At 39.5% G+C, this 26,129-nt stretch overlaps 1 protein-coding gene across 2 annotated transcripts in view; it reads right to left on the bottom strand.

The window, feature by feature from the left end:
• Positions 1-26,129, bottom strand: part of Xpo7 (exportin 7) — an 88,071-nt gene that overhangs the window by 16,988 nt on the left and 44,954 nt on the right. The window contains exons 2-18 of one of the 2 annotated variants that reach the window (XM_060391426.1): positions 24,640-24,786; positions 21,994-22,087; positions 20,942-21,108; positions 19,812-19,877; positions 17,123-17,227; positions 15,169-15,334; positions 14,255-14,328; positions 12,369-12,488; positions 10,970-11,116; positions 9,452-9,624; positions 6,771-6,964; positions 6,336-6,441; positions 3,947-4,082; positions 3,371-3,444; positions 2,147-2,230; positions 1,308-1,368; positions 841-949 (exon numbers count right to left, since the gene is read on the bottom strand). In XM_060391426.1, coding sequence (XP_060247409.1) covers positions 841-949; positions 1,308-1,368; positions 2,147-2,230; positions 3,371-3,444; positions 3,947-4,082; positions 6,336-6,441; positions 6,771-6,964; positions 9,452-9,624; positions 10,970-11,116; positions 12,369-12,488; positions 14,255-14,328; positions 15,169-15,334; positions 17,123-17,227; positions 19,812-19,877; positions 20,942-21,108; positions 21,994-22,087; positions 24,640-24,786 — 2,023 coding nt within the window. Of the gene's footprint in view, positions 1-840; positions 950-1,307; positions 1,369-2,146; positions 2,231-3,370; positions 3,445-3,946; positions 4,083-6,335; positions 6,442-6,770; positions 6,965-9,451; positions 9,625-10,969; positions 11,117-12,368; positions 12,489-14,254; positions 14,329-15,168; positions 15,335-17,122; positions 17,228-19,784; positions 19,878-20,941; positions 21,109-21,993; positions 22,088-24,639; positions 24,787-26,129 lie in introns of both variants that reach the window. The other variant, XM_060391425.1, reaches the window with a different exon arrangement.

A 26,129-nucleotide genomic window follows, 5' to 3' on the forward strand; every position in this document is an offset into this window, starting at 1 on the left:
CCCTTAACTATCCCAATGGGTGTTAGTAATAATCAAAGTCAAATGTTAGCAGAGACATGCATGTACACAAGGTATTACATGCTCTTTATTTTGTATTCAGTGAGGACAGATCAGCTGAGAAAGGACCGGGCTGTTGTGTTAGAACTAAGTGAGATGCTTCTGGAGGCTTTACTCACATGTACTTTCCTTAGTAGTCTTTCAGAAACCTAGAAAGTCTCCTGTCATTTTACTAGGATTAAATTAAAATAGCTCAAAACCACCATGACAAACACCACCAAACCTCAATGATTAGTTGAACCACCAGTGTGCCTTAGGTGACTAACTTTCCCCATTCATATGCATTGGAGAGCTACATATCAAACCTGTGGTAGGTGGCTCAGGTGGGTTTGCTTATTAGTGTGGGGTGGAGGTGGTTCTGGCCAAGAATCTCAATAATGCTTATTTTACAGATATGGTAGTCAAAGAGAGACTTTCATAGTCTTCGTTTTAGGCAAGTTTCTCACTATATTTCTCTAGGTGGTTTCAGAACCACAGTCTTCCTGCCTCACTCTCCCAAACAGAGGAATAACAGGTGCACACTACTGTATTCAGCTTGAAGAGAATTTTAAAGCTGGGGCATATCAAGATGAAAACTTGGTTGCAGACTGTTACTTTATTCCAGTACAGGGAACATGACAGCATGATGTGTTCTTTGTGAAAAGAGGGGATTATTTCAGGTATTTTTTTTGTTACTGTTGAAACAACAGAGAAGACTTTCCCCATTTCCACTACTCTGTCCTCAGATAAAAATTTAGTACAGGGCCAGATTACTTCTTGAGCCTCTAGAGTTTATTGCAGTACCTAAATCCACCATGAGGAGACGCCCAAGTGCTGTGTAGAAGGTAGTCCGACACCGCATGTCTGTCAGGTTGGACTGATTGTTAATACCCAAAAATGAAAAGTGCTCGCTCTATTAAAAAAAAGAAAACAAGTTAAAAAGGTAAAAACATGGGTTAGAGGTAGAACGCAAGTCAGTAATTTCAGAATTACTGAGCCCTTGCACACTAGCCCCATGGCCATTTTTTAAGACTACAACGGATGCTTTACTTAAAAGTTACTGTGGCTGTTATTACTGGTTTATCCCAAGTATATACAGCAGTAGGTGACAGTTCAGGCTTCCTGACCCAGGAAGCAGCTCTGGTGACAGGAGTGTAATCTGGCAGAGATGCAGGACTCAGGGCCTCAACTGAAATACCTGCTTTGCAGTGCTGAGGAAGTGTATGTGGGTGGCTGGAGAATGGACAAGGAGAAGGACTGACATCACTCACCGTATGATTGTTCAGCATGAACTGTACAGCGCTAAGCTTCACTAGCTTCCTTACGCTACTGTATGTAAAGACAAAGGAACACAGTCAAGGAAAGTGTGGCACAAACCAGGGAATGTTCCAGAGTAAGTATGCTTTCCCTAGATAGCTTATTTTCTAAGCCACATGAGCACAACACAGCCAAACAGGGAAAAGTGTTTGTTAGTATTTAATTGATTAATAGAATACCCATACCAAACTGTTCCTTTTAAGAAAATCAGTACCACAGCAATTTCCCCTTAGAATCTTCCTGGCCCTCCCTGCCTGAGTCCATACTGTGCACTGTGAATAGACTCTTCTCTTATTCAGGCACTAGCTATGAACAGTCTTTTGAAGAAACGAGAAAAAGTTGCTTAAGGAATTGTACAGTGTTTCCTGTACTTGCTGGCTCCCAACTGTGGAACAATTCAAACTTTATAGCAGATATTGTTCAAGTCAAGAGTAACAAGCCACTACTTCAGTGGGGAAGCCTAGTGTTAAGATGGCTTACATCGAAGAGCCTGGAGGCTTTGTTTCCACTACGGATGCTTAAAGCTTAGTCACAGAACATACCAGTGAGTCAGGTCCTAGATCTCTATTTATTTATGAATGTTAGGACCAGTCAGGGATAAATATGTAGTCAATTATTATATTGTGTGGTGCCTCACTCACTTTTAGGGACTTGGAATTACTCAAGCTTTTGTGTGGGTCTTGCCTTTGGCACCTAAGGAAACAGAAGACATTGGAGTACAAGCTGTGTCTAAGTTAAAGTGGCAGCAGGAAACCATGCCCATTCTGACTCGCTCAGAGTCTACTGTAAAGGATATCCAATGGAGAGATCATTCAGAAGCTGCAGTGTCTTAGAGGTGATTGGCTCACAGCGCCCCCAGTACTTCAGGTTGGTGATGCTGGAGGACAAAAAAAGAAAAGAAGCAAGAGAAACCTTTGATGTGTCTGATTTCCTTGAGGGCTGAAAGAAGATGATCATCAATCAAGTCATCACACATCTGTATCACCAATTCACAGACATCACGACCACAAGAAAAAAAAAAAGGGTATAAAATCTCTGTACTTACATTTGGTTGACTAGAAAAATTATCCTTCAGATAATCTTCACTACTTGGTTCCAAAGCTACACTGGCCCATACCCAGGCCCTTGGAATTCTGGGGCACTCCAGGGCTGATTTCTGCAGCAAGGGTAAGAGATTTCTGCGGCAGTGATAACATGCAGACGTATGCAACTCTGCACCTGCACCATCCACTGTCAGCTGCAGAACTCTAGTAGCCCTTGCTTCTTGATTTCTTGGCTGGCAGAGTCCTTTAGACCCCCTTTGCTTTTTTCCATCTTAAATTATTAACCAGCTCATGGATATCAGTGTTTAGGCTGGGACAGTTGCAAGGAAGCAAAATGGTACTTTGCACACAGCCCTGGGTTATTATTATTTGACTCCTAGTGTGTGCTTTGATAAATTGAGCTCCTAAAAAGAGGAAAATGTAACCAAGGGACATAACTTAAAAACAACAAAACCGGAAATGGGCCAATTAGGAGCATCAACTTTGAAGATATTCAAATAGCAGGAGCAAATATTAAAGACTCAAGACTCCTGAAGATTATGATGCTTCCTAAAAACAGTAAGCCCACATGAAAGTGAGGCTTTCCCCTAGGGGGTGGGGCAGGCATTCCTAATGGAAATCAGCACCAGAAAACAAATGCCTACTCTGGGCATCCCAGACAGTTCAATGATCGAGAGTGAAAGGACAAACACCAATCACTGGGGAGGAGCTCCATTTGGTTAATGCCGTGACATGATTTCAACTGTGATTCCAGAGGCTAAAGAGAAGATTCGGCAAAATTCTACACAAGCCTGGAATGCTCTGGGGCCGGGCCATATCTCTAAGCACAGCGCGTCACACACTCAAATGCACAATTCTCTGACGCAAACGATCAAGGCTGGAACAGTAAGGCAGTGGCAGCGCAGTGCCTGGGTCACTGCACAGCTGCAACAGGACTGCAGGGCCTCTTGCTGACGGTGAGCCGCAACACTTACACTTTTCCGATGAAGACACTCAGCACCATCGTCTCATCATTCAACCCCAGAACTTCTGAGAGTCGGCGGTACAGCTGGTGTCATGCAAAGTAAGAGAAACTATCAGATGACACACATTAGAATCATCACAAACCTGGGCTGTCTGAAATGTGTCCACACTCAGGGGCAAGATGTAGGACAGCCCTGGAAGGTTGAAAGGACTGGCCAGCCTCAATGTTCTGAATACTAGACGGAGGCTGTGTTCTCTTACTGGTCCCCTTAAGTCCTGAAATTCTCCAAACAGTGCCAAAACCACCGGCTGTTCTCAACATTAATTCATATATAGAGACTAAGAGCTGCCAATTTGGGGGAGTACAACAGATGTTTTGACTGGCCATTTGTTAACCATATGGAGCACTAGAAAAACAGGCCCAATGCATTGACGATTCTCAGAATTCTACAGACTAAGAGAAAACATTTGGAGTATCCCAACACTGGCAATCTGGAGGCTTATTGTAACTGTGATCAACTGTTTCCCCTCCATCAGCAACTCCACATCTGAGAAGTGAGAAATGGAGTTAACTGTGAGTCTGTTACCTTTGAGGATTTCTGCACCTGGTCCCCAATGTAGATCTTACGAAACTGCTCAAAAAAACTCAGCATGGCCAATTCGAGCTTCTCATTACCAGCCTGAGCCAAGCGGGAATCTGTCAGGTTCATAAGCTGGAGTACCCTGGAGAAAGAGAAACGATGATTCTCTCAACAGCAGGATATCCTGGGTACCGTAAACAATGTAAGCCAACTTAAACTCATCAAATATCCTTATCCCTTACTTTGGAAATTGCCTTTTTCAAAGACTCTAAATGTTGGTGAAGAAACAAAGTCTTCATTGTCTATAAACAGTGGTAAAATACAAATATAACGGTAATAATTTTTTTTCTGGAACTTCCTTGAGATTGTGGATGGAAAATAATAATTTTTTTTTTCTGGAACTTCCTTGAGATTGTGGATGGAACAATCTTCTGCATTCAAATTCATCTATGCAGATGAATGGGATTGGGCTAGCCCATTGCATCTTAATCTTTCTTTCTCACACAGCCATGGAAGGAAGGGGTACACATGGCAGAAAGGGAATAGGGAGGGAACAATTCCGGGGATGAGCAGCAGAACTTCAATCCTTTGCTCTGTAGCTTTGTCTCTCAAACAAGGATGTGGTCAAAGTTGAATAAGTAAGAATGGCATTTTTACAGGTGAGTCATTTGGCATGTGACAGAATGAAGACAGATAGCAACTATTTGTGACATATCATGAGTAAATTAGATTCACTTACTGTGCTGCAACATCCAGAAGAGAACAGCTTACAAGACACTGTCTAAACTACATGTGGAATCTATCAGAAAAGCACTAAATTTCATTCTTAATGGAATCTTTGTTCATTACTTTTAAAAACTACTAGTGGACAATACCATGGACACCTTTCTCATGATTAAGCCATCAAAAAAGGAACATTTGAGAAACAACATGGGGGTAAAAATACACAAATGGGAATTAAGACTAAGATTTACAGATTGAGTTGTCTAGGGACCAATACAATGTTAAGACAACATGTTCCTGGGTGTCCTGGGAGAACATCTGAAAAGTTCAGAATACTTAATGGTGGCAGTTCTCTGCAGGGTCCTATACTCATTTTAAAACACACAGTAATATTTTGACACCTTCTTCTCGGACTCCTACAGTAATGTACAGTAGTCTTCAAGAAGCAGTAGGATATGTTGTATTACTACAAACTGATGCAGAGATGAGATTCCAGGTATCTTCTATATGACTGAGGTTTGAAAACTGTAGACTAACTTTTCTTGTAAATATCTTTTCTTGTTTATTTATTTACTTGTTTTTGAGACTGAATCTAGAGTCTTCAGTATCCTAGACATGTGCCCTGCTTCTAACCTGTACTCTCAGCCCCCTTTTCCATTTGTAGAAATCTGAAACAGGTTGGGAGGTGGTGGTGCACACCTTTAATCCCAGCATTCGGAGGTAAAAGCAGGGAGATCGCTGTGAGTTTGAGGCCAGCCTGGTCTACAGAGAGCGAGAGGGAGTTCCAGGACAGCCAGGGCTACATGGAGAAACCCTTTCTCAAAAAACAAAAACAAAAACAAAACAAGAAAAAAAAATACATTATTCCTATATTACTTACTCAGGCTGGCATTGAACTTGTAATTCTTCTGCTTCCACCTTTTCTGAATAGCTGGAATTATAGGCCTATGCCACCATGCTGGTCTTTAAAGTGTATTTATATTAGCATGCAATGAGCTTGTCACTATAGGAAAATGATTTCTTTCTTTCTTTTTTTTTTTTTTTTTTTTGTGTGTGTGTGTGTAAGATCTCATTATATAGCCTTGGCTGGCCTGGAGCTCGATATGAAGACCAGACTGGCCTTGAACTCACAGAGATGTATTTACCTCTGCCTTCAACTTTTAACTTAGAAAACTTTCAGTAACTTTTAAATACTCACTTAGTGGTTTTTATTAAAAGAAGAACAGCACAGATACAAAATAATGTGAAATCCTGTGGGTCAGCAAAGGTTATGGCAAAGGGCTGTGGTAGGCTGCAGGGGTTCTGCCATTCAAGTTTTGGGGATACCAAGAACTAGTTTCCTCTTAGACTTGCCAGTGCCACAAAAACAACCCATATTCTCTAATTCCTAGACACCACACCTGAACAGATCAACAGTTACCCCCTCATTAGTTTTCCCAGTTCCATACACAACACTTCGTTGCTGATGACTGTTAAGATGTTTTTAGTGTGAGTCATAGGTAGAGTTCTTACTGTATGCACAAAAGAGAGCTAGCTGGCTAAATACAGCAGGTCCACATCCTCATCGGATTCAGCTGCAAGGAGACTTTCTGCAGTTAGCGGAGAGTGTTACTAGGACCAACAGGTACTGAGCAGTCAAGCAGAATGAAAGGCTTTCATGGGGCACACTTACCGACAGACAAGCTCACCATCCATAGCATCTTGCTCATCAGTGCTGGCAAAAGAAACTCGGCCACCAATCACAGCTCCAATGATGTAAACTAACCATGTCAGTCGTCCTGGAGTAGGAAGAAGACAAGACTCTTTAGTGTTCGTCCCCTTGCCACTGTTGTAAATATACTTCTTACCAGATGACTCCTTAATCTTGAGAGTACTCTAGTAAATCTTGCTTTTTTGATAGAGGATGGCTACCATTCTACTCTGGTAAGGTTGATATGAAGAGGGAAAGTGATCAGATAATAAGTGTCCCTCCCTCACTCTGTGTGCATGGGGGTAATAGTGGATAACAGATCCCTTTTTTGGGGGGTGGGGAGAAGGGAGCAAAGGGAGGCAACAAGAGGTGAAGGGAACTGACAACATCTCTGTGCTTACTAGACACTGCACTCACCCTCCTGCACTGCAATGTCCATTGGGCTGGCGCTGGCGCTCTGTAGCAGTTCCTGGTAGGATTGGGCTGACTGGTCAAACAGCTGCACAAGGAGCGCACATGTCTTCTCATACTCACAACGCCCGATGGTAGACAGCTGGTCCAGCTGCTGCTGGACCAGACCTGTATCCTCCAGGGGATCTTCCAGGCCATCCCTACTCCCAGGAAAGAAGGTAAACTTCTTAAAAAAATATGCCCATTATTTTCCCTGATACAGCAGCTCTTTCTTCTCAACTATAGAGGACCATCATTAACTTTACCCATGAGAGGATATTTAAAAAGTTTTAAGACAGATATCTTTGCCCTAGCATCAGACAGTTTGTTGACACTCAATCTTCCCAATTCTTCAGCATTTATCTGCCATCGAACCTGGGCAGTCCTTGCTCAGTAGACCAGGCTGGCTTTGAACTCAGATCTGCTTGCCTCTGTCTCCTGAGTGCTGGGACTAAAGGCATGCACCACCACCACCTGGCTTATTTAAAATTCTTTAAAGATTACATTTTTACTGTAACTATGTATGCATGCATGCCAAAGTTAGCATGCCAAAGAGGACAATTTGTAGGAGTCAGTTCTCTCCTTTTACCAAGTGGATCCTGGGAACCAACTGGCTATCAGTCAGTCTTGGAGGTAAGCACCTTTATTCACTGAGTCATCTTTAAGGCCCATAAAAAGTAACTTTTCTCTCTTCTTCTTCTTTTTAAAATTTGTTTTTGTGGCACTGGGATTGAATGTGGGCTTTGTGCATGCCAGGCAGGTACTCTACTGTTGAACTACTTTAGGCCTCCCTAGCCAATCTCTTTGATTATTGTATACTTTGGGGACTCTAAGTACACATTCCTGTATTTGAAGTTATTGTGGCCAAATGAGTTTAGGGAATTCAGAAACTTTTATGAGTAAGGCAGTATGTTTCTACCAGCAATGCAAAATTTAGATGAGCCCCATTATTTTACCAAATTCAATCCTGCTATACATCAAACACTTAACTGTAAAAATAATCATACTAGGTGAGATTTTTTTTAAAAAAACAAAGCTTATTAAATAGACTTGGTTTATATCCAATTTTGCCGTATATATTTTGGTACCAAACTGATAGTTTGGCTTCCTACCTCTGGTTTCGGAATTGTGGCTTTGTATGAGGTCTTGCCTTATCTACTGGCTTTCAGATTCTTTTATAACAACCTGTTCTATGGTGAGGTCTCTACTGTTCTTCTGTAGCATGGCAATTCCAGAAGCTGCAGCATGTTTCCCACATGTACATACAGTGTTAGGTTGTATTAATTCTCTTAAGATCACAGGTAGTCATATTACTATCCATAGTTTATAAAAAAAAAAAAAAAGGAAATGCAGAAACACAAACAAGAGTATACAGTTATTAAAACTGGCTCTTTGGGTCTAGAAGCTCTGCATATTTCTCAACTCCCCAGAACTGCCTAAAGGAAGCCAAATGAATTAGACAGGCTTTCCAGCAAACTTCACTAATACTCATCTTCTGAAATGACCCCAAGTCATAAACAATTAAGACCACAAACTTGCGCCTGGAAAATGGCTCAGCAGATAAGGTACCTGCTATCAAGCTTGATGACTTGAGTTTGGCCCCTGGGACCACAAGGTGAAAGAAGAAAATTAACTACACACACACACACACACACACACACACACACACACACACACACACAAACACACACATATACAAATGCATGCAAAACAAACAAAAGAAACTCCCCAAACCATAAAGACAACCAAATGTTCTTGACTCTTAGCATATAAAGGACAAAAACCAAACAACCCACAAAATCAAAATGCCCAAACAATACAAACAAAATATCACAAACAAAAAAAACCCAATCAAGCACCACAGATCCCAAAATCCAAGTATATTATGAGAAATGCAGTGAAAATACATAAGAAATATACCTAACGTAAGGCAACATGATTTGATATAACATGCCCTAAGACTTGACTTTTAAAAAAAGATTTATTTATCCTTATTTTGTGTGTACTGGTATTTTGCCAACATATGTCTATGTGAGGATGTCAGATCCCCAGGAACTGGAGTTACAGACAGTTGTGAGCTGCCATGTGCATGCTGGGAATTGAACCCAGGTTTTCTGGAAAATCAGCCAATGTTCGTAACTTTTGAGTCATCTCTCTAGCCACTGACATTTCCTTAATTATGGGTTTCTGGTCCAGGAGTCAAGGTAGACAAGAACTCTTATGTTAACATGACAAATCAATGATGAGCTTGCTGGACCTACATCTTACAAGCTCTGAAATTAGAGTCAGTTATGACCACCTTGTATTTTCATTTATCTATTTATTTTCTTAGGAAGTCTCACTAAATTCCATATTTGGACATTAAAACATTTCTTTCCTGAGTCCCATAAATGGGCCTCACATTTAAAGAACACCAGTGGTAAGGGCAAGCACATGCAATGTGTTTATATTCACAGACAATGCTGTGGACATTGTTACAAGGGATATGAACAAGGTATTAGAGTTTGGAAAGACAAAGACAGATGGCCATAAACAAATAGAGCTCTAGACTCCACCTCCCTCTGTCAGTTGGAATCTGATTTCTGTAAGTCTGACACAGAGCTGCAGGTAAAGGTAAAGGAATGTGGTGGTAATCCATGTGTCCTTACCTCAGAATGATGTGCACAGATTCCAAACGGGATGTGATATAGGCTTTGGTGACCTCAGGAGTATATGTTTCCAGCATATGGGGCTCTGTGGCTTTGACATATGGCACAGAGGCTGCCAGCCGCTGCCACAGGCTCAGGAGATAGTGCACACTATTTGGGGCAAATTCCCAGTGCTAAGGATCAACAAAAGAACAAAAGGCATGTTTTTCATTTCTGAACACCAAACCCCAGGCCATTTGACACAAAGAATAACAAAAGTAAGTTTTTAGGGGCTTGAATCTGTGTATGGTAGCCCATTTAAAGCAGAGACTAGTTGTGGTAGTTTGAATGATAAATATCCCCTATGGTCTTGTGCATTTAAACACATGGTCCCCAGCAGGTGGTGCTGTTTGGGAAGTGCAGTCTTGTTGAAGGAAGTCTATCACAGGGGGAGGGTTTTGTGAATTTATAGCTTTGCCCAAGTTCGCTTTCTCAGCTCTGTACTTGCTACTGAGGATGTGAGTGCTCAGCTTTCTAATTCTGCCATCATGCTTTCCTCCTGCTGGTTGCCTCTCTACCATGCTATGCTCTTTTCATTGGTTTATTTTGAGACAGGATCTCACTATGTAGCCCTGGATGATGTAGAACTCACTATGTAGAAATGGTTCATAGAGATCCTGCCTCTGCTTCCTGAGTGCTGGGTTTAAAGAAATGCACTACCTTGCCTGGCCCATAATGGACTCATCCCTCTGGAACCATAAAACAAAAAAACTCCTCCTTCTATAAGTTGTTTTTAGTCAGGGTATTTTATTAAACCAACACAAAAGTAATGAATACACTAGTATTTTAGTTTAAGAGTTTAATGAGAAAGAAGCTGGCTCAGTGCTGGTTGTCTAAATCCAGATGATGAGGAAAGATGCACGAAAGTGGGTCTAAGACATTAGAATGCAGGAGAATTGCTGGTCAGCATATTAGAAATAAGAGATGCCAAAGTTCCACTTTGGAACTATTGAACCAGAAACCATGGGGACGAGACCCAAGCTCTGTGTTCCTTCAAGCTCTCAGATGACTGTGACATAAAACACAAAGCAAGAGATCCTCAATGTGCTGTTACATGACAAGAGAGACAAGAGGCTTCTCTTATTCTTCAGCCTAGATTCCTGTTCTATCTTCTGCTTTGCAGAAAGATAAGAAAAGACTTCCCCTTTTCTCTGTACTGGATATAATCCAAGGCTTTAAATATGCCACGCAAACACTCTACTACCAAGTCTTTAGCCCTTCTCTCTGTAATTTAAATATTATCCTTATAATTTCTACATGTTGCTCTAATCACAGTTACTAAATTTATTTTTCTTGTGATGATGGGATCAAATGCAGAGCCTCCTAAATACGGAACAAGTGTTTTACTATTGAGCTACAATTCCAAATCTTCCTTACACTCATAATTGTAAATAGTCTTTGATAATAACCACTTTGCAGGGTATGTTAGAGGTGTGATAAAATATTTACTCTCTGTGATTGTGAAAATTAAATACAAACCTGTAGGCTGGTCACTGTGAAGTTGGCTATCAACCGGATAACCTCAGGGTAGTTTTCCACTTTTACCAATTCTCCCAGTTGGTAGTTACTCTTTAATCGGGCCAGTAGTCTGCAGAACTCATGGTAATTGTTTGGGTCTGATAAACTCTGGCAATGGCATAGGAAGAAAATAAAATGGAAAATGTGATCATCACATTCCAAGAATGACATGTGCTTGGCACGGCATGGGGAAGGGCAAGAATTTTTCAGTTTCTGGGCTGCAAATCACAATTCCGAACAACATAGCTATAGAAGGCTTGGAAACAAGTAAAACCTTACATTTAAAAGTTTTTATTTTTTGGGTTTTTGAGACAGGATTTCTCTGCATAACCTTGGCTGTCCTGGAACTCACTCTGTAAATCAGGCTGGTCTTGAACTCAGGAGATCCACCTGCCTCTGCCTCCCAAGTACTGGGATTAAAGGCATATGCCACCACTGCCCAGCTCTTTTAAAAGGTTTGCTCCCATTATCCCTATAGCTCAAAATATTCACCCATGTGATGGGATCATTAGCCTTAAGTGTCAGTATAAAATAGGACCCTGAGGAATCACACTATTTGCCAAAAGTTGTAATGCTGATCAATGGCACAAATGGGCACCATCTCAGATGTATCTGCTTCTCATAGATTAAAGGGAATCTAATTAATTTCATTTCCATGAATATTGAAATGCTACCAAGCAATTTAGTTGTTTTTATAAATAAAAGCTGCACAAGAGTTTCACATTTTATCACAGCCTTTAGATGTTAATTATATACTATAAAAATGTAAATGTATCAGTATGTTTTTTTTTTTTCTATTAGTGATCAGGACAGAAATGGTTTTATTCACTTACATAATCTGGTACATAGTATGTCTTAATATAGTTTGTTGAATTAATAAAGGCATTTTGAAAGAGAGAAACAAAGTTAAGTATATTTAAAAACACACTGCATCTTAGAATTTTTTTTTTTCAATTATGAATATTTGGAAGAAGTGGTACGTAGGGGACAAGAAAGTATTTATTTCCCTTCCAACCTAAAGATGCCTTGTATGTCAGGTTACTCATATCAATGTTAAGAATTAAAAACACAAGACCAGTCTTTAGATTCTTAATTTCTCAAGGGAAAAAGAATCACTGGATCCATCTTTGCTCACTTGTATTTGATGACTTCACTGGATGATTTCTGTGTTCTGGAGTTAGAGGACCAAAGCTCCTCTCTGGAGCAAATGCTCCCCACAATATCCACAGATTTTTCAGAAGTGCAAACTAAGCTGCTTCCTGGAATTTCTGCCATGTGTAGCCTTTGACAAACTTCCTTCAGACTTCTATAGATAGCCATATACTAATTCAGTATATACATACATTCTGAGAAACCTTACCTGTGGATTTTCCAGTATTCGTTTAACACCATCAACAAGATGAGAGAGAAACTTGGCCCTCTCAGCATTGTTAAATAGGGATCTCCGGACTGAGGCAATCTGTACTAAGCAGGACAGTACCTGCAAGCAAGGCACAACACAGACGCACTCAGTGAGACGGGCAGCTGTGGCCTCTACAACACTCATTAGCTTTATCAAAGAAAGAAGCATCCAATCCAAGTTCACCACAGCAATACCCCATGGCTACAATCAGCTTGGAAAACTCCCTTAGATAGTATCTGACTACTTCAAACACTTCCTTGATCCCTCTTTATATATATTTAAGCCTTAAAAATGCCAACCAATTTATAGTTTCAAAAAATCTTGAAGTTTAATTTTTTTTTTTGTTTTAATAGAATCAAACTGCTTATAGAACTACGATAAAATAATCAGGTCAAAGCCATGTCTTGAAAAAAAAAAAGTTTTCTTTATTTCCCCACTGTGCTATTTGTTGTCTGTCCCTCCCTATCTAGTTTGTAGTCTTTTCTGCATGCTACTTTCCCAGGAAGGTAGACTTCTGTTGGCAGCAGCACAGCTGCTGCTCTTGCTTTTTTTGGGAGGGGAGGTAAGGGAGGTAAAAGGGAAGAGTAGTTTTTTGAGACAGGTTTTCTCTATAGCCTTGGCTGTCCTGGACTTGAACTCAGAGATCTGGCTGCCTCTGCCTCCCTGAGTGCTGGGATTACAGGCATGTACCACTGTGCCTGTCATCTTGCTTTGGATTGGCCACAGGAAGCACTAGAAGGTCAGACAAAGGTACTTTCCCTCTCACCTTTTGCTATTATAGCTGCCTCCTGGTACACAGGCTAAGCTCTCCCAGGCCTCCATTCCTGCCAGCCCCAAAAGGCACATGATACCACACCTTGTTGGGTCACTGTAAGTTTGCTCCACTGTAAAAGTCTGTTTTTACTGACTACCCCTTCTTACTGTGCAACCCCTCCCCCTCAAGCCCTTCAAGTGATTTAAGGATGCAAATAACACTGAATTTGTATTTATGCTAAATACAATTTAGCATAATTTGTATTTATGTGTTAATTAGGAAAAATACAATGACTAGGAAAGTGATCCATTGTAGAAACATCATGCAGAGCCTCCATTACTTTATTGTGTTCCTACATATATTACATGTACAATAGTAGTTAAGTTCAGAGATCCCTGGAACAACAAGGTTTTAGAACTTGAATGACCTTGTGATCTAAGGTAAGCTTTAAAAGACATACCACTCCTGACAGCATCCCAGTGCTTTTCAGGACAAAGGCATATTGGTTTTTCAATTTATTATTTATCACTGTGTAACTTTGGACTCAGGGACTTTCTTTTCTTTTTCCCCTCAAACTTGTTCTGTGGGAGAAAGGATGGCCTTCAATTCCCAACACAGTGGCCTCCACTTCCCATGTGCTGGGATTATAGGGGTGTCCAAATGATTTTAAAAACATCCCAGGACAGTCTCAATGTTTAGCTAGACAAGTATTGCAAATCTTCAAACATTAGCCTGTGGCAATGACTAGGGTTATAGACACAAGATGGGACAGAAGAAGCTGACAGCTGTAACTTGACAACAGAAGGAAGAATTAAAGCCATGAAGGGTCTGCTACTAGCACTTTCAGGCTATAATCTCAGCATCAACTGGGTGACTAATCCTAGTTCATTCTTTTTTCCCTTTAAAGCAGGGTTTTTCTATGTACCCCTGGCTGTCCTTGAGCTTGACACACAAGGCTGCCCTTGCACTCACAGAGATCTTATCATCGTGTCTGGCTTAGTTCTGTGATTTTGCAAAACAAAACAGACTTTATTCACTAATGCTACCTTCTAGAAACAGGTTTGCTTTAGAAACTGTGGTTCCGACTTACCAAAGGGGAGAATGAGGGAGGGATGGAATGATACAGGTCAAAAAACAGCTGTAGAGTCGAAGAATCTAAGAATGCTAAGACAAAAAGACAAAGGACATGATTTTACTGCACCTGCACAGGCCAACATGCATTTTTCCTGCATTATACATCAGGGACCATATTCTTCTGATTATTTGTCAAAAACAGTGTCATTTTTCTTAGAAAGTGATAAACTAGTAGAGACCCCCCCCCAGGTCAATTCCTCTATAAAGTGTTATCTTTTGACTCTCAAGGAACTTTAGATAATCTAAAGAGGGCTTACCCTCTTTCCATGTGTTTGTCCTTTTCTTTTGATATTTTTTTTGCTTTTTTAAAAGAGAGAGTCTTGCCATACATCCTAGCCTTGAACCTGGGATCCTCCTCCTGTATCAGCTGGGACCACAGGTAAGTGGCTACCTCATGACACTTTGTTTTTAAGGTAACAGAAATAGGGAATAGAGAGATGGCTAAACAGTTATGAGCACTTGATGCTCTTTCATAGGACCTGGGCTCAATTTCTAGCACCTACATAGTGACAACTATGTGTAATTTCAGTTCCTGCAGATCCAATATCCTCTTTTGGCCTCTGAGGACACCAGGTACACAAGTGGTACACAGCCATACGTGTAGGTAAAACACTTATATACGTAAAATTAAAAAAACAAACAAGGCCACCCACCCCCTAGAGGTGTCGAGGCAGAGGTTTTAAGCAGTAATTGCAGGTTCTCTTACGCCTAAGTTTTGCAGGACTCCTCCATGAACCCTCATCATGCTGTAAGCAAAGCATGAAAACACTAAGTTTTGTTCAAAGTAAAAAAAAGAATTACAGGGCCTCTCTGGATTATCCTATAGACACAGGCAGGCAGATTTAGACTTAGGTTGGAGCTCTCTGTTACCTGATCGCCAGCTGGTAGGGATCTGAACTGTACACAGGTCATCTGAGGACTCATCAGTAGATGTGCCGATGAAATCAAAGTTCAGACAGTTATGGGTGAGTTTAAGCAGCTGCATTAGCAAGCCATGCTGACTTTCATCATTCAAGTTCAGATTCTTTCCTGATGCCTGGAAAAATTGTCACATAATGAGCTCCAAACAATTCTTTCTTCCCAGCTTCAGAAGTAGGCTGTTAAGCCGGAAAAGGAGGACTGTACTTTAGCAGTGTAACATGTTTTTACTCTACTAAGATGCTGCACTTCTTTTGCTTTTCAAGACAGTGTTTCTCTGTGTAGCCTTAGCTGTCCTGGACTCACTCCATAGCCCAGTCTGGCCTTGAATTCAAGAGATCCACCTGCCTCTGCCTCCCAAGTGCTGAGATTAAAAGATGTACACCAGCACGGCCTGGCAGATGCTGCACTTTTATTAACAATGTTATCATGAAAAAAAAAATCTACTCTTTCTTTTAGTATTAACATGTATGTAAAAAGATGAGCCGATATTTAGAGAAATCCTTGGGTTAACACTCATTGTTGTAGCCATAATAGCCACTGGGAATCCTAAGCAGTATGGGATGTGGCAGCTGGATGGATGTTCAATCTTAGTAATTTCTAGGTATGGCCGAAATAAAACTATAGACAGAATTCAGAATAAGCTTTACAATTCCCCTTCTCTTTGTAAAATCATTATTACCATTTTTTTTCTAATGAGAATTTAAACAAAATTACTTTGAATATTACATATTTATCTGCAATGTATCTGTAGACTTCTAGATACTGATCCTTAATAACTGTGGTAACAGTTTACAAAGATCTACTAGCTGGGCCTCAGTGATGAACTGCCTAATTATTTCTAATCGGATCAGGGAGGATTTGATCCTTAGTTTTCTGAAAAGCTATTTCTCTCAGCAAATGTCACAGATATGTGGATATCACAGCTTTGTTTGGCAGCTTCCTGGACAAAGGAACATTTGTAAATTTGGAGTTAAAACCAGAAAGGTGGCTATCATTAATGAGTATAACAGGAATAATACAAATTTGTTTCTGAAGCTAAAATTGGGAAAGATCAGAAACAGAATAAAAATACTAACAGTGAAGCAAAAAGGCCATAGGCTATCCCTCATTTTTAGCTCTCCATGTTGAAAAAGCCACCTGACACTGTTATAAATGTGTGGGGCTCTCCCTACTCCCTTCCTTTATCTTTTTGAGATAGGGACTTATTCTGTAGCCTAGGCATACTGCATTCATGACAGACTTATCATTTTTTGTGGCACTGGGGATTGAACCTAGCTAGGCTCTCAGGCAGGGTAGGTAAATACTCTACCTGACTTTTTTGGATTAATTCAATGTTGTCAACAAATGAAATTAAAACCAGCTTTCTATTTAAAGCAGATAATTTCCTTATGTGACACTGCCTGTCCCTTCAGCTTATTAAATCTAAGTGGATGCTAAAAAACCCCAAACCACTTTTCTTTACAGATGTTGCTTGTTTATTTGTTGCGTTTAATGCAGCAGGGAACAGAAGTCACCTAGTTTTGTATGGTAACAATGGAGTCTTGAACCTGCTTGCAGAACACTTAAGAATCTAAACATGCTTCCATTCTGTATAAAGACATTTTATGTGGCTATAAAACAACAAACATCAAAATTCTAACTTGTAGTAAATTAGATCCTGTGAAGACAGGAACAAGGAATAAATGTTCACTCACTGCTTTTTCCTTAGAGGAATAGCTCTTAAACGGGGACACCGTGCGATCCTTTCTCTAAGTCAGTGATCAACCTGGCTAGCTGGTTCTTCATCTCTAGATGTGTGTAATGTCATAGATGATGGGCTTAAGTTAGGTGCTGACTCTAACAATTCCCACCACTCTTAACCTTGAAAAGGAAGTAGGAATTATGACCTCACTTATAACCATACCTGTTTTAGTAAATTGCAGGAAAGTGTGAAGATATCAAACAGTGACGAGTCTCGGAAAGAAGAGGCTATTTTTCTGTGTTTGGTTAAAGGATGGGTAGTATCTGCCTGTGTAAGAAAGAATAAGCCAATACAAGTTTTAAAATTGATTTGGGAGGGGGGCTCATATAGATTTAAAACAAACCAGAAGACTAGTACAATATAAACATAAAATTCATTTTTTTAACTTAATTGAAAAATTGGATCAAATAGGAAAATGTGAAGAAGGTTCTTCATGACTATCATGATTTCATTTCTCTCTAGCCTATAGAGGAAAAGCAAAACTCCAAGAACAGTTGGCATAAATTGCTAGCAATTGCTGTCATGTCATATCATGGCTTAGCTACAAACTAGACAGAGCAGAAAGGCTGGGCTTTGCTAAGTTATCCCATAAGGGCTGAAGCAACTGCACAATTTCAAAACAGCCATTAATAGCCATGAACTTGAAAATAAAGGCATGGCATGTAGCCTCATTTCATTCTCTAACCTATTTCAATGTGGAAATGAGAACTTAAATGGTTTTAAGGATCTCCCATTTCACTGTTTTTTTTCAGCAGCTATAGAACAGTATGTCCTGTATTTTTAACACAGAGTAAATACTGAACGAGTGGAATAAAAGAATTAAGGTTGTCTATAGTCTTTGTAGTCTAACCATTTATTGAAAACTTAAGTTTCTTCTATTGATCAGTTCCTCCACGAGGGGCTCACTTTGTTTAAGTCACATTGAAGAGTCATATAGAGCATCCATAATATCACCTCTAGGTTCAAACAGGAATGGTAAAAAGAAGTATACTTTCTGATTTAAATGTGAACCAATAGATAATAGAAAATTACTTAGAGAATCAAAATATTCCAATTCTACTGTCCATGTCACTGTGCTATGTATGTCATACATGATGAAGCAATGCTTTTAGTTTGTTTTTGAAACAGAATCTCACTATGTAACCCTGGCTGTCTTGGAATTTGTTATGTAGACCAGGCTGGCCTTGACCACCAGCTTCTGCCTTCCTGGGACTATAGGCATGTGCCACCATGTCAGGCCATTGCTAGATTTTATACATACACAGTACCATATACTGCTGTATCTATCATAATAAACACATTAACTATGTCAAGTACATTTTCATTTACAATGTTTTCCCGCACTGAATTTAGAGTCCTGTGCTTGTGGACTCTACCATGGAGCTATGTCCCCCACCCCAATCACTTAAGTAAAACTCAGGAACAATTAAAAAAAATACCAATATTCATGTATTTGGAGGCTGAAGAACTGCACAATTGCACACATAACAAGCTTTAGGAGACAGAGAACATTAAGGCCATCGCCTTTGTATTTAGTTAATGGATGTTCTCTTTCCTGTAAAGGTAAAGTGCTTGGACAGTCCATTGTTAACACAGGATCTAAGACTATCTGGTCTCAAATTTAGATACTGTTGCTCACTAACTGTGAAACTGTAGACAAGTTATCATGTATCTCAGTTTTCTCATCCAGAAAATGGGGCAGCCACAATACCCACCTCAAGACTGTTGAGACTAAAACCACTGAATTTTCATTAAAGAGCTTAGAATGGTGGCTGGCCCATCATAATTACCCAAAGGCCTAAGCTACTGGTACTTTGCTGACTACTGCTCACAATGGCAACTGCATCTAGGAGATAACAACTTAAGAACTTCCGATTTCAACAGGCTGTAATCGAGAGCGTTAAGAGTACCAATTTACAGTTAAAAGTTCTCAGGGTTAATAAAACATCTGCATAATTATTAGCAACAGCAACAGTAATGCCCATGTAATTAATTTGCTCGCAACTTAAGTGTGAGGTGTTACAACTAATATCAATATTGGCCTATTCAATAATTATAAAATATAGAAGTAAACAACCAAAATGATAAAGCCAGAGCAAAAAAACATAAACAAACAAACAAAAAAGAGAAAAAACAGCCACTGGTGTTTCCTCTGTAATTATTTGGTGAGATCAATGACTACTTGAAAGAATAACTAGTAAAGGAGCATTTTATTCAGCAAGATCTTTAACAGTAACACATGGGAACTGACTTCTATTTATTCATAGATTAAAAAAATTTTTAAATTGCACTTTATCTTTTTTTTTTCCTTTTCCTTTTTTTTTTAAAGACAGGCTTTCTAGTCCAGGCTGGCTTTGAACTCCTGGTCATTCTGTCTGCACCTGCCATGAGCTGAGGTTTACAGAAGCGTACCAATATGCCAAGAGTGTGTGGGTCTAAGGGCCTGGGCCTGGTGCATGCTGTCTAAGCACTTTACCAAGTAAGCTACAGCTCCAAACCTGGGAACTGATTTTTACATAACTTTAGCAGATCTCTCCCACATTCTGGTAAGGTTTTGACATAGGATCATCATTCTCATCTCTTAAAAGAACACTGATATTAATAAGGGTACTAGAACTGATATGGGAGAGTAAATTATTTTGGCTCAGAAGTGAGCCAGAATAAAAAGAGTGATGTGGGTTGCATTTACAGAGGAAACCCAAATGGATCTATTTTGTTTCAAGAAGGCATTAATCACTTACCGCAAAAGCACACAACTGCCAAAAAAGATCACCCCACACACAGCAGAAAGCACCAAAACTAAGAAAAAAAAAGTGTCACTTACTTCAATAAGGAAGGCTGTAGCACTTACTTGATTAATTTCATTGGTGAGCTGAGATAAAATTGTGACTCCAATGATGCAGTATTCAACACTGTCCTGGTAAGAAAATACATAGGAGAAAATTGGCATGGTTTGGCTCTGGAACATACTCATATTACTGAATTGCAGATTCCTTGTTAACAGGAAAACTGCCTAAAGAAAATAGTTTCAACCTGTTGCCTTATAGAACATAAATACCACCTTCCATAAAGAAAGATTGTTGCATTTGACCTTAATCAAATTTGGAAGTTCTCCAAAGCACCACAGCATAGACATTTAAACAGAAACTGCAAAACATATCTCTGTAAAGCAAAGACAAACAAAAATTTTAAAAGAGATTGTTTAGAACAACAAGAAAAAGGTAAAGATGGGTGATGGAGAGATGGCTCAGCCGTTTTCCAGAGGACTAGGGTTTAAGTTGCAGCACCCGCATGGAGGCTCACAACCATCAGTAATTTTGCTCCTGGGGAATTCAAAGCCACCTGCAGGCACCAGGCCAGAGGACATATATGCAGGTAAAACACCTATGTACACTGGATAGGAAGTTCATAGAAGAACAAATAAAGCAGCAAATTAACACAAAAAAGTTTATTCTACTTCCTTCATAAGCCAAACAATTTTTACCTAAAACCAAAAATGCTTAGCCTTAGAGCTGAAATAAAGAAAGAAAGTGAACTTTTTAGAGATTACTTGGAAATATCTTTGAAAGTCATAAATACTTTTATCCTTCTGTAACTTCAAGGTTAGTTCACCTGACAGGTACACTTTCTCCAAGTGTGACAAGAGGTATATGCTGTGATAATTACTGAATATCGAACAGCAGCAATTGAGGCCAACTAAATGCTCATCTATAGAATGCCAGTTAATTAATTTATGGTATTTTGGCTTGGTTCAGTGTATAGGGATCTTCAAAATAGAATGGATTTATTTATGCTACTATGCAAAAATGATCACTAACAGGGTAAAAAAAAAGATGGTGAAGAGTATTTCAGATAATGACATTTTATGTAGTTTTTAAAAGGTAGTAAGCATCAAGTCTATTTCTGTTGCTTTCCCCATTTCTGTTATGGCACATGTGTGCACAGACACAGACACAGACACCCACACATTCACATGCATACCTGTAAAAACCTTGTGACGTCTGTGATTGCATTTCTGAAGACATAGTCATCCTTCTGGCAGTCAAACCATCCCAGCTTTGTAATCCTGGCATATAACTGGATGAGTGCTTGTGTCACGAAAGTAGCCAACTTTGGCCGAGTGGCAAGGTAGTTGAGCACATAGTTCCCTATGAAATGAAACAGTACATGCTAAGGAGGCTTTAACCACAGACAGCCAACCTTTAAAATACCTGAGATAGCCAGAAATGATAAATGCACACTTAACTTTCTTAGTTCTTTATTCTACTGAGAAACTTCAAATTGAAGATGGTGATAATTTTCACAGTTCTGAGGACAGAGCCCAGGGTTCTGTGCATATTTTAGTGTCAATGAGCCCATTTTTACCCTCCAAGTTAAGACTATTGTAATCTTGCACTGCTAAGCTCAGTTTTGGGTTATCAAGATCGCCAAGAGTAATTCAGAGATTGTCAAAGACTTCTTTAAAAGTGTTTTCAAGTCTGACCGAGAATGCTGACATTTATAAACAGACAAGATGGGGATATTTAAAGTCATGATTTTCTTTTCAGGAAAAAAATTAGACTTTGAATTTAGAATTTTACATCATCATAATGACAAATCTGAACAATAGCAGCCTTAAATGTACTCTTACATGGCTAAATAAAGCCATTAATGCAAACTACAAAAGGCTTTAAGAATTTTTTCTGAGGTATCAGTGACAATAAAAAATGAAAAAAGGCTGAGTGTGGTGGTGCATGCCTATAAACCTACTAAGTGTGAGGTGAGACAAGAAAAATGTGAGCTTTAGGCCAGACTGAGCTACACAGTGAGGCCCTTTCTCAAAAACAAAAAAAGTGAGTAAAAGAACGTGTTAGCAACCAAAAAGATGGCTTAGGAATCATGTGAAGTTAACTGCGCTGGACCCAAAACTCTGGGGGAAAATAAACACGAATTCTAGATACATTTAACTACACTCAACAACTTAACTATTTAGCCACCATTATCACACCACTAGCCAGATTTTTTTAAGACAAAGCAGAAAGTCCTATACTTACGGATATCTATCCGCTGTTCCAATGGTAGAGGGTTGTTTGTTCGTGACACAAGCTTGGTAAGGCATGTAGCTGCTAGCAACTGGGAGTAGGATGACTGTAGAAAGAGAGGGAAAAACACTGAATATTATATTGGGTGAGACAGCTATAAGGTTTTTGTTTGAGATGCTTTAATGATGCGTCACAAAGTTTGACCTGTGACATTTCTGCAGTACAGCATTAGAATAAAAGGGAAAAGGGGAAACCAAATTATTAGAAGAGACCGCTATGTTGCACAGCTCATCTCCAAACTGTATCTGTCCATCAGCTCTGGGAGTACACATGATAGTTTTACAGTAAACTTCTGACCAACTATTTCTGAGAAAAATTATGTCCTAATAATGGAGTATTATCTTACTTTCCTCCAGTGGGGCTTTTAATAAATTTTGGACTTTCGAGCACTATAACATTCCAGCTGATCATAGCATGTGTGGTGATCTTACATAAAATTATGTAACAGGAACAGATTCAGAACATAAAACATTTTAACTGAAGGTCAAGGATAATTGTCTATGAAATTAAGTTTTTTTGTTTGTTTTTTGATACAGTGTAGCCTTGGCTGTTATGGACTTGTAGACCAGGCTGACCTCAAACTCAGAGAGATCTGCCTCTGCCTCCTGAGTGCTGGGATTAAAGGTTTGTGCCACCACGCCCTGCTTGAAACTAAGTCTTAAAGACATCTATTCATGTTAGTATTTTGTTTTTTGAGACAGGGTTTCTCTGTGTAGCTTTGGCTGTCCTGGACTTACTTTGTAGACCAGGCTGGCCTCAAACTCACAAAGATCTGCCTGCCTCTACCTCCGGGAGTGCTGGGATTAAAAGTGTGAGCCACCATGCCCAGCTTCATGATAGAACTATTATTTAATACCACTAGGCAGAGATTCTTAAGACTATGAAAAAAAAAATGTTGGTGTTGTACTCCTTTAATCCCAGCACTCAGCTTAGGCAGGAGGGCAGCTGGGAGTTCAAAGCTAGGTAATGCTGTATACTTCAGAGACCCCATCTCAAAAACAAAACAAGTAATGCAACAGAAAAAAAAGCTGTAAAAATGATGTGATGTGATTTTTACACTTTAACACAGTTCACTGTAAAAATATAAAGTTTTTATTCATAGCTTTAATAGACTTGCCAAACCACTGAGGAGTCTACGAGGGATCCACAACTGTTTTTCAGTACTGTACTGATGCTGTTTTCTTCTACCTTGTTAACTGTCAGTGAGAAACTAGAGTCAATAGTTCAGAGAGTGCATGTGAGCTCTGGGAGCAAGGAGTGAAAGGAGACAGCTGACTGCACATCTCCCAAGACGCACCAGCTCTGCACTAGTTCACAACAGTGACTAAAGAAAATGCATAATGCCTGTCAGTTGTGGCTCACGCCTTTAATCCCAGCACTCGGGAGGCAGAAGCAGGCAGATCTCTGGGAGTTTGAGGCCAGCTGGGTTTACAAGGCCAGTCTGGTCTACAGAGTGAGTTCTAGGACAGTCAGAGCTATACCGAGAAACCCAGTCTCGGAAAACAAACAAACAAACAAACAAACAAACAAACAAAAGAAAGAAAATGCACAGATACTATGTGCAGAAAAGAAAGCCTCAGTCAGACCAGTGTTCACCCTGGCATGACTTTGTAATCTTCAGGTATTTTAAAAAAAGCTAGATCCCGAACTCCAAAAGATCCGTGATTTTAACACCTTCTATAATCTAATTATCACATAAAACATTTGGACAATGATAATGAAAATTAAACAATAAGTCAATTAAAATTCTATTCTCAAAAATTAGCCCTTTCATATTTTCATATTCCTTTGGCCTGAAGGATAATTTTTAAAACATAAATTATTTTTACTTTGGTGGTTTTTGGAGACAGAGTCTAACTACAGCCTATAGACTTGAACTCATGGCAATTATCTCATTGCTGTGATTACAGGAATGAGCTATTCACTACTCCTGGCTTCTGGAAATTAAACATTTATAAACAAATTTTTTAGGAATACATTGTTGCTCAAGATACAAAATACACCATTATTTCTATTTCCAACTCTACTGGGCTCACAGAAGAGATTCTAATTCTAAAACCTAAACTTCCTAGCTAGACATGGTCACTTTAAATCTTAGCATGGGAAGTAGAGGCAGGGTGATTAGGAGTTCAAGGTCATCCTCAGCTACAGAGCAAATTTGAGGCAACCCTGTACTATGTGAGACTCTGCCTCAAAAATTTAACCAAACGTTTTAATTTCCTTTATTTTCATTGTCATGTTTCCTTAGACTTGTTAAGCACGCACTAAGCAGAGCTGAGGAGAAAAGAGACAGAAGACCATGAAGTTTATACAACAACAAGGACTTATATACCCTCTTATATCCTATAAAGAACAGGGGATGACAAGGAAGCATAAAAATAGAGAATGCATCCAAGGAATCTGGTGCAGGACAGAAATGTATGTGTAAAGAGTTCACTGATGAGACGCATCATCAACCTGGCTGGGATGATAGTGTTCAAGAGTGAAATAGATACAGACACCTGAAGACCCAGAGCACAGACTATCCCAGTGTCCCTAAAGTTACAACCAGAGTTTCCTTAACTCTGCTATCCTTCAGGACTGTTAACTCTTACGTACACTTCCTCTCTCGAGAAGCAGCTGGCACTTGCTCAGGCAATCAGGGCTGTTGGTGAATTCAACCAAGGCTTTCTCTGCCTGCAGTCGAGTGGCTGTATCTGTTGTTTCATACAACTGTTTGCACAGATTCTCTAGTTGGGCCAGGCTCTGGAAAAGATCAGAAAAAGATGTCAGTCTAGGCAAGGACTGTCACTCATCAGAAGCTGAGTAGCCTTCATTTAATAATCTATTTGAAGTGTTAGAAAACAAAACAGCAGAATACTTAAAACATCTCTGTAGTTTTGAGTCATTCCCTTAGGAAAGAAAAACAAATGACATACTTTTTCTTGCAAATATCTAACTCCTAAGTTCTTCCAAAAAAATTCAAACAAAAATTCAAAACTTATTTTGTCACCAATTGTATTGTAAAAGTACCAGTAGGAAAATTGTTGCTAAAACCAAGCACCTAAAACACAATTTAAAATACAGCACAGATCTTTACATGGTTAAGTATTTTCCTTTTGAGTAATAGTTGCTAGCTTGCAAGCCACCTATATGGATAAAGACATCACCTCTACAAAGTTTCTAGGATACTGGAGAATAAATACAGTACACACCTTTCTCCCCAAGTCCCGCATGTCGAAAGTACAGCATACACTCTTCTGATGTGTTTAAAATTCTTGCTTCAGTTCCACATTTAAAGTGAAAGGGTCAAAATAAACTCAACCCTAGCACCTGCTTACTTAGAGATAAGAGAAGGGAAACACCCCCAAACAAACCCGTCTTGCCAAATCTTGAACCTGTTCCAGAAAGGCAGGAAGGGTATGGGTGTGTGCTTTGGTTACAATCCCAAAAGGATGAAAACAAATCTACTTCCATTCAACATGTGTTCAAGGCAAAGGCAAAAAGAACTAGTTAAACCCACACTTAATCACCCTCTTTTACTGACTGAGGACAGCAAATGTGTATTAGTCTTTAATGAATAGTTTGGACTTTAAGAACTTTCAACACTAGTAAGCAAGGCTTGGGTTAAGTGGTTTGAGGGATCTTATTATTAGAAGTGACCATTCTGACAAGAATAAAAATAGGATAATGAAACAAGCTGTGGAACCTGCTTGAAATTTCCTGCCTAAAACTTTTCATGCTTGACTTTCAGTCATGGCTCTTCCACAAGGCAGGAAAGCCCTTATGGCAGGGTTCCTATTTTATTCAATGTGATTAATAAATTCCACCATTAAACCAAATGGCAAAAAGATAGATCCCATCAGCACCACTCCAGAAAACCCTCAAAGAGTGAAACATCACCTTTTATCCTCAAACGGGAACAAGCAAAAGTGCCTGGGGACTACAGTGAGACTCACTTGTTTCTCCTGACTTCCAGCTACTTACCTCTCAATTGCTTCAGTTTAGAGCAGAGGCATTTGCAGCTGTGAAACTAGATCTCAAGTCTGAAGTTTGGTGAGTACTACCCGATTCCCTTGTTCCATATGGCTTATAAACAGGGAAATAGA

Source organism: Meriones unguiculatus, chromosome 9 (assembly GCF_030254825.1).
Source record: "Meriones unguiculatus strain TT.TT164.6M chromosome 9, Bangor_MerUng_6.1, whole genome shotgun sequence".
Classification (NCBI taxonomy): domain Eukaryota; kingdom Metazoa; phylum Chordata; class Mammalia; order Rodentia; family Muridae; genus Meriones; species Meriones unguiculatus.